Here is a 7,765-nt window from a genome sequence, read left to right as displayed (position 1 = left end):
TTAAAAAATTCGATGTCAAATATATTTGCCAAACTACTAAATGAAATCAGACAATTAAAAACTAACTCAAAATTTTATTTATCGAATAGGGTCAATTCTCTCAGTATTTTTTTTTATTACTCCGTATACTATTTTAGTGAATTGATGATCCAGTAGGGGCAAATTATACCATCAACCAGAGTTGCTTTGCATTATGTACTTGGTCCAAAATAATCATCAGATTTTATGTTTATTTGTAATTGATATATTTTGTACCTATGATTAACGGTTTATATGTTTGTAAATAAATTAAAGGCACATAACATGTTAATTATTACATATGAAAAATGTTAATTGCATGTACAAAAAATGTTAATTGTAAGCCAATAATATGTTAACAATATATTATATGTTTGTCGTTAACATATTTTGTTTCTACCCTTTGTAACTAACATTATAAAATTGACTATGTTTATTTTTTTTTTATTTTTTTTAAATTTTAATTTTATTTTAACTAAAAGCTTTAACTATTGATGAATCCTTATAAACGGCTGAACACACACATATACGTGAGATTTTGGGTCTACTGGTATATGTGTTTAGTAATATTATTTCTACAAGCTGATTATTACAATAATTTTGTTATAAAGTATTACTCCGTATATATAAGGCTTAAAATATAGATTATATATATTTAAAATTCTGCTATGTAATGACACTTTATTTCTTGCAAATTGTTTATTATAGTTTTCCTATAAAATATTACGTTTATGCTATAAAGTATAATATATAAGGTTTAAAGTATTAATGATATCTGTAATATTTTGTAATGTCATTACTTTTTTTTTTGAAAGGAAACATCATAATGGCATTAATAAACAACCAAATGGGAAATATAGGCAGGTGGTACAGCCATCCACTACCCTGAAACAAACAAAGAACCAGTTGTCCGTGCAAGAACATACATGAGCCACATGATTCGCTGATCTCTTGACATGGCGAATAGACACGTTCCCAATGTCACTAGCAATATCACGACATTGCTTAACTAACAAACCCACATAAGAAAGATCCAAAGAGTGCGAATAAAAATTATTACAAAAATTGAGACAATCAAATTCAATAATTAAATTCAAGTAGCCACTAGACTTCAACCATGTAAGCGCTTCCTTTACTGTCATAGCTTCAGCCAACAACGGATCATGAACAATCCCTAGTCGCCCACTGCACGCAACAACAAACCTCCCGTTATGGTCCCTAACAACAAAACCATAACTAGTTCCATCTTCAAAGACTGCATGGCAGCATCAACATTGCATTTAAGGATATTTGCCGCCGGTGGAGACCAACTAACAGTAGAAGGAGAATGATCATGCACATGATCAGCTCGTGAGTACCAGAGTATACCTTGCATTGTGAAACTTGGTAAAAAAATAACCTTCAAATTCTCTACATGTAGTTGACATATTCTATATATACAATTATATTAATCGTTTTTGTACATGTAAACAAATTGAAGACACATTAAATGGTAATTACCGACACATAACATGATAACTACAAACACTTAATCTTTAAATACAATTACATAATATGTTAATTGCAGACAAGTAACATGTTAACCAGCATCTTATGTGTTTGTAGTTAAGATATTCTGTACTTTTAATTAATAATGCAATATGAACGTTGTCACATGGTATAACAATTATATATATATAAAGAGAAAATTACACTTTTCGTTCCTGAGTTATAGGATAATGGTAGAATAATTCGTCCCTAAGTGTTGGTCATGCCCACTTTTATTAGGGACGAATTTTACAATTACTCTATAACTTTAGAACAGTAATGCAATTTTCCCTATATATTATCTATGGGAGAGGGAGATTGGATCCAATCAAATGAAGGTTCATGCATAATTTGGTCGTCAAAATTTAAAGGTTCTTTTTAATTATTTTTTTAAAAATTTCACATAAGCCTGTTTTATTTGATTGTTTGATCTATAAATATCTGCACTAATAACCATGGATGCATCACCACCAAGCAAGTCCTACTGCTTTAACACACTCTCTCTTGTTTCAAAAAAAAAAAAAACACTCTCTCTCTTTTTCTGTAATAACCAAGCAAATCGATCTTTAATTTGTTCAATTGGTATACTTACTCAGTTGACACAATCTGTGTTTTGCAATAGTTATGGCTGGTGCTATTGTTGATTTTGTAGTTGGAAAACTGAAGGAGGAAGCTTTACAAGAAGTATTATTCCAGTGGAGAATCAAAGCTGAGGTGGAGAAAATCACTGCTCGGCTAGCCAACATGAAAGGCTACGTTGATGATTCAGGCAAGGGGAAACAAGACACCAATGTAGCAGAGAGCTGGGCGACACAACTGAGGGATACCACACTTGAACTTGAGGACTTGGTGGAGGAGTTCATGCTGGATTCCAAGCTTGTGGAACTCAATACTCCTCCCTGCAATTTTTGTGAAGTCAAGTCCCTCTTTGCCAACGTGCAGAGCTTGGTGGAGAGGGTGAAGATCCAGTTTTTCTTCCATCGGCAATTAAAAGCCATGGATGAGAAGCTACTTGCTCTAGAAACAGACAAATCAAATTACAGTATAAAACTGAAGACAAATGACGAAAGAAATGAGTTACTGATGGGCAGTGGGAGTGGATATATGGAGGGGACAGAAGCGGTGGGGATTGACAAGCAGGTGGAGGATATAGCAGAGCTGATTCAGAAGAATCGTAGAGGGCGGATGTTGGTGATCACGGTTTGGGGAGCTGGAGGTTGTGGGAAAACTACTTTGGCCAAGCAAGTTTATGAAAGAGTGAAGAATGGTGGGAGCATTGATTGTTTTTCTTGGGTTGATGTAAACCACTCCTCAGATATTGAATATGTTCTGAGGGAAACAATCAAGGGGCTGTACAAAAGTGTTGGATCAGAGATGCCGCCTAAACTGGAGAAAGCAGATGAAAATTCTCTTCAGCATCACATTTGTGATTACTTGAAGGGAAAAAGGTATGTTGTATTCTTTGATGATGTGTGGGATGAGAAGCTGCTGAGTAAAATCAATATTCCGGTCCATCATGAATCTGCAATTATTATCACTAGCCGTGATAAAGGTATTGCTGACGGATCTTTTCTTGGGGTTACGTCTCATTGTGTTGAGGTGAAGCCACTAGAATTGGATATCGCATGCAACCTTTTCTGCAAATATGCTTTTCCTCCTCCTGCTAAGCCTGAGGGCAACTGGCCTAACGAGACTGTTAAAGAATTGGGAGAAGCATTGGTTAAGAGATGCACGGGTTTACCTGTTGCAATTCTTGCAATGGCTGGGTTGATGTCCAAAAAGGGTGATGATCCAGCAAATTGGAGGGATGCTCTCCAAAGCCTTGACTACTACTCAGCACAATCTGAAGAAGGTGGCAGTCTAAAATCTCTCAACAGAGCCCTATTGTTGAGTTACAATGAGCTCCCAACTCACCTTAAGTCATGTTTCTTATACTGTGCAATGTTCCCCAAAACACAGAGCCTTCATGTAGAAAAGTTGATCCGGATGTGCATAGCGGAGGGGTTTATTGCAGAGCGTGGTGGGAAATCACTAGAAGACATAGCAAGGAATTACCTCCTTGAGCTTAATAACAGAAGCTTGATTCGGATTGTCACCAAAAAGTCTATATTTGTTAGAGTGGAGGACAAAATTGAAATGCATGACCTGTTCCGTGATGTAGCTGGTGAGGTGATCAGAAGGGAAATGTTTGCTGAAATCAAATTGAGTGGAATGCATAATACCAAACTAGAGTGGAAGCAAAGGCGTAGTTTGATATTCCTAAAAATAAAGCAAAAGGTGGATCTTGAAATGGGCAATATGAAGAAGCTACGTACACTCATCATTTTCCGTGGAGGGATTATTGTGAGGAATTCGCTCCCTCAGATGCTCCAAAACATGAAGTTGCTCAGAGTTTTGGCGTTGGAATGGTTAATTGGTGGTTATGCGAAGGGACTACCCAATGAGGTTGGGGATCTAATTAATCTTAGGTACATCAGTCTGTATGGTAATATTGCGACGAGACATCTCCCTGATTCCTTGGGAAGATTGCACAATCTACAGACATTGGATTTAAGACTGACTCCCGTGAAGAGTTTGCCTAAATGCGTGTCACAGCTTATGCAGCTGAGACATCTCTTTGGGCACTATGACTTACAATTGCCAGATATTGTATTCACATCTTCTCAGCTTCAAACATTATCTGGCATACTCATTAATACCATTGAAGCAAGAGAATTAGTAAGCCTCACACAACTCACTGAGTTGGACATTACATTCAAGGAAGGGGAGGAATGCTGGAGAGCAATTTGTGATTCTGTCAAAAAAATGACAAATCTTCGCTCTCTATTTATTTGGTATAAAGGTGATGGTATGGTATGGGAATTTGGAAATTTCTCACCACCCCTTTATCTCGAGAAGATGGCGCTCCGTAATTTACAGAAATTGGTAAAGTTTACCCGCACTCTTAACTATCTTCACTCAATCAATATACAAGAGTGTTATGTAGATGGGGATTTTTTCAACAGTTTGGAGAAACTGCCAAGCTTGGTGTGCCTCTACATTGGGTCTTACAGTGGAGAAGAGTTATTGTGCAGTGACGGAAGCTTTCAAAAACTCAAGAAGCTAGAGATATTGTGCGAGAAGCTTACCAAGTGGGAAATTGGAAAAGGAGCTATGAAATATCTTGAGTCACTAGCTATACTTGATTGCTATAGTCTAGAAATGGTTCCAGAAGGGTTGAGAGAAGTTGAGTATTTGAAAGAATTGCGTCTATCCCACCCATCTCAACAACTTGTTCAAGGGATAAGTGTTGAAGGATCAGATCGATGGAAGATTGAACATATACCGAGAGTTACTATCAAAACAAAGTCCACGGATGACGACGACAAGGAGGACGAGGTGGACATAAAATGCAGGAATGAAGACTAAATTGCGGCCATAACTATGTTACAGCAGGGGAGTAATGTGGCTGCCTTTTGTCTCATCCCACGCCAGAAGCAAGCTCTCTGATCTGCACACTTGAGCACCACAACCTCTTAAGAAACTGCATGTACATACCTAGTTTCTCTAGTTTGTTATTCTCCCTACCTTATAATACCAAGTAGTTATCCTAGCTTGTTTGTTTACGTGAGAATAAACACACACTCTGTACAAAACCTTCTTTCTCTCTATCAATCAACAACTATATATATATTTTGTTTATATTTTGAATGAAGATATATGACTCCAACTCAGGTCAGATATTCTCGTCCTTGATCCTATACAAAGAGGTTTGACAAAGTTTTTGGTATGATCCTCAAACTAGAAAGGCAGATGGATGTAGAAAGTGTTGGATATAATAGTAATGATGTGATGAGTGGTAAGCTTGCCTGGGAGGCCTGTCTGCTAGGATTGGACAAGATCCATTCCGATCCTGTATGTGACGCTTCAGGATTATTATTATTGCAACACGTAGAAGGTGACCGAAACCGTCGGCTCAAATTAAAGCTCCGGCCGGAGGTCGGCGGTGGAAGTCCAAGTTGAGCAGCAGAGAAAGCCGTTTGGTTCTAGAGAGAAAAGGGAGGCAACATTAGGGTTTATTATTATTATTATTATTATTATTATTATTTTTATTTTTATTTTTCGCTTCTTAGCCTCTTATTTCAAGATTCTTCAATTCTAAATCAATTCTAAAAGTATTGTGATAACTTTAGTATGACGGTAATAATGGTTACCAAAGTATATTTGTGTATAAGTGAACGAAGACAATTGCATTGCTATAATTTGTGTACAAGAAACAGAGCGTCCCCTCAACTTGTTACATGAGCTCCATTTCTAAAAACATAATAAGTGTGAATGAATGTTATACCCTTCATTTATGTCTGTTTTTTCCGTTAAGTTTTTTTTTTTTCGTATATTATGCTATAAAAGTAGTACTTTACAATATATTAGACAAACATACCCCTACCGTTATAACTTCCGTTATCTTTTCCACTATTGTTACCATGCACATGCATCCACTATATATTTTCTTATTTTCTTCAATAATAATAATATATACACAGTATATATTGAAGTTATATATAAGTTTTTTTCTAAAATATAAATATAAAATTTATAAAAATATTTTACATTATTATTATTATTATTATTATTTACAATAATTTAAATATCTAAAATCTAAATAAATTTAAAATTTTTAATATAAAATATTAATATTGGGCACCTATTTTTTGCGCAACATGCATGAGAAAAACTAGTTTATACTATACATGGTAACGACCACAATAATGAGCACTAACAGCCTCCTAATAAGTGCAACGGCTCCTCTCCATAAGTGTCCGACTCCTCAGTAATTGTTGTGCGCGCTCCTTCATAACTGTTCTTTGATGAGGCGGACCATAAGAACCGTTACTACCTCTTCCTAAGTGATGCCTGTTGTAATTTATAACTCTTATCTTTGATGAGGCGGTGTTCTTAATGCGTGGGCTCTTGTAACCGTTCTACCTGTTCTTTGCTCTTGATCGTTGTTTCATAGTTTCATGACTTTCAGACCAGAAAAATGACAATATGAGTGATAATAATATTTTTTTTTACAATAGTATCTCATTTTCAATGGTACTAACTAATTGTATTTTTATTGACAAAAAGAGTTGTCACAAATATTTTTTTAAAAAGAGTGACCAACAACTATTTGTCACAAAAGTACCAACATTTGTGTCTACACTATATTTGTTACAATTACATTAATTTCCGCCATAATTATAATGTCGCCAAAATATACATGCATTTAATGACAACAAATAGTGACTACTTAGATTATGATGCTATCACTCTAGTAATAGTGAAAACTTATTATAACAAATACGGAGTACTTATTTGTCACAATTATCATACTATCCGTGACAATAAAAAAAAAGTTATCACAACTATAAAAAATAATGGTGTCAAACTATTTTTTTTAATCACAAAAAAAAAATTTATTTGTGACTAAATTACGAAGTTTCACAACAAATTTATTACCAAATGTCTTACCTCTTGTTGTGAATACATTCGACATCAAACAGAAATCTGGGTATGGAAATCAATCATGTCATACCTAGCTAGCTTATAGGCAGATTGCGCGATTATTCTACATTGACTATGCTACTGAAAAGAGCGTATTTTGTGTGATGTGATGTGAGCGAAGTGGTGTATAGTGGTGTGTGAAGAGTGTCGTCCTCTGGGAAGGCGTAAGGGAGTTAGTAAGCAAGCGGATTAATCACAAGAGCTAAAAGTGTTTGAAAGCTAGTCCGGAGCATATGTAGGAGTGAATCATGCGAAGAACAAAACAAGTAATGCAAAAGAATAAGAAACAATCGAAGAGAAAGGGGATTCGAATCAACTCATCAAGCATATTTACCCTTGATTTCCTATGGTCCTAGGACTTAGCAATGCTTATTGGACAAGATTGAGAAAAGTTCACTAGTGCCAACGCCACTCTCGTGGACGGTGGCCTCTCTACCATGCCTTAGCTTTATTCTCATAATAGTTAGGCTAGAAGAAGCAATTCATCAAACACTTGGTGCGCCTCTTGCCTTCCAATCTCACTTTTCTCAAAGGTGAGAAGGAAATGTGAATGGTTGCAGTTTTCTTGTCACATACAAAATCATTAATTATTCAATTATAATAATTTCACTAAATTATGATATGATAATTAGACATTGATTTTAAATTAAATAAAATTACTTATCACATTTATGATTTATTCTTTCACCCAATT

The 7,765-nt window shown here is 35.4% G+C and overlaps 1 protein-coding gene across 1 annotated transcript; it reads left to right on the top strand.

Moving 5' to 3' along the window:
* Window positions 1-925: 925 nt before the first annotated feature.
* On the top strand, window positions 926-5,239 carry LOC116031984 (disease resistance protein RPM1-like). Its single transcript, XM_031274367.1, has 2 exons — window positions 926-1,401; window positions 2,138-5,239. The coding sequence occupies exon 2, from the start codon at window positions 2,170-2,172 to the stop codon at window positions 4,951-4,953; it is 2,784 nt and encodes a 927-aa protein (XP_031130227.1). The 5' UTR covers window positions 926-1,401; window positions 2,138-2,169; the 3' UTR covers window positions 4,954-5,239.
* Window positions 5,240-7,765: the final 2,526 nt, after the last annotated feature.

Source organism: Ipomoea triloba, chromosome 1 (assembly GCF_003576645.1).
Source record: "Ipomoea triloba cultivar NCNSP0323 chromosome 1, ASM357664v1".
Taxonomy (NCBI): domain Eukaryota; kingdom Viridiplantae; phylum Streptophyta; class Magnoliopsida; order Solanales; family Convolvulaceae; genus Ipomoea; species Ipomoea triloba.
Note: the sequence above shows the minus strand (reverse complement) of the source record. Positions and strands in the feature narration are given on the sequence as shown.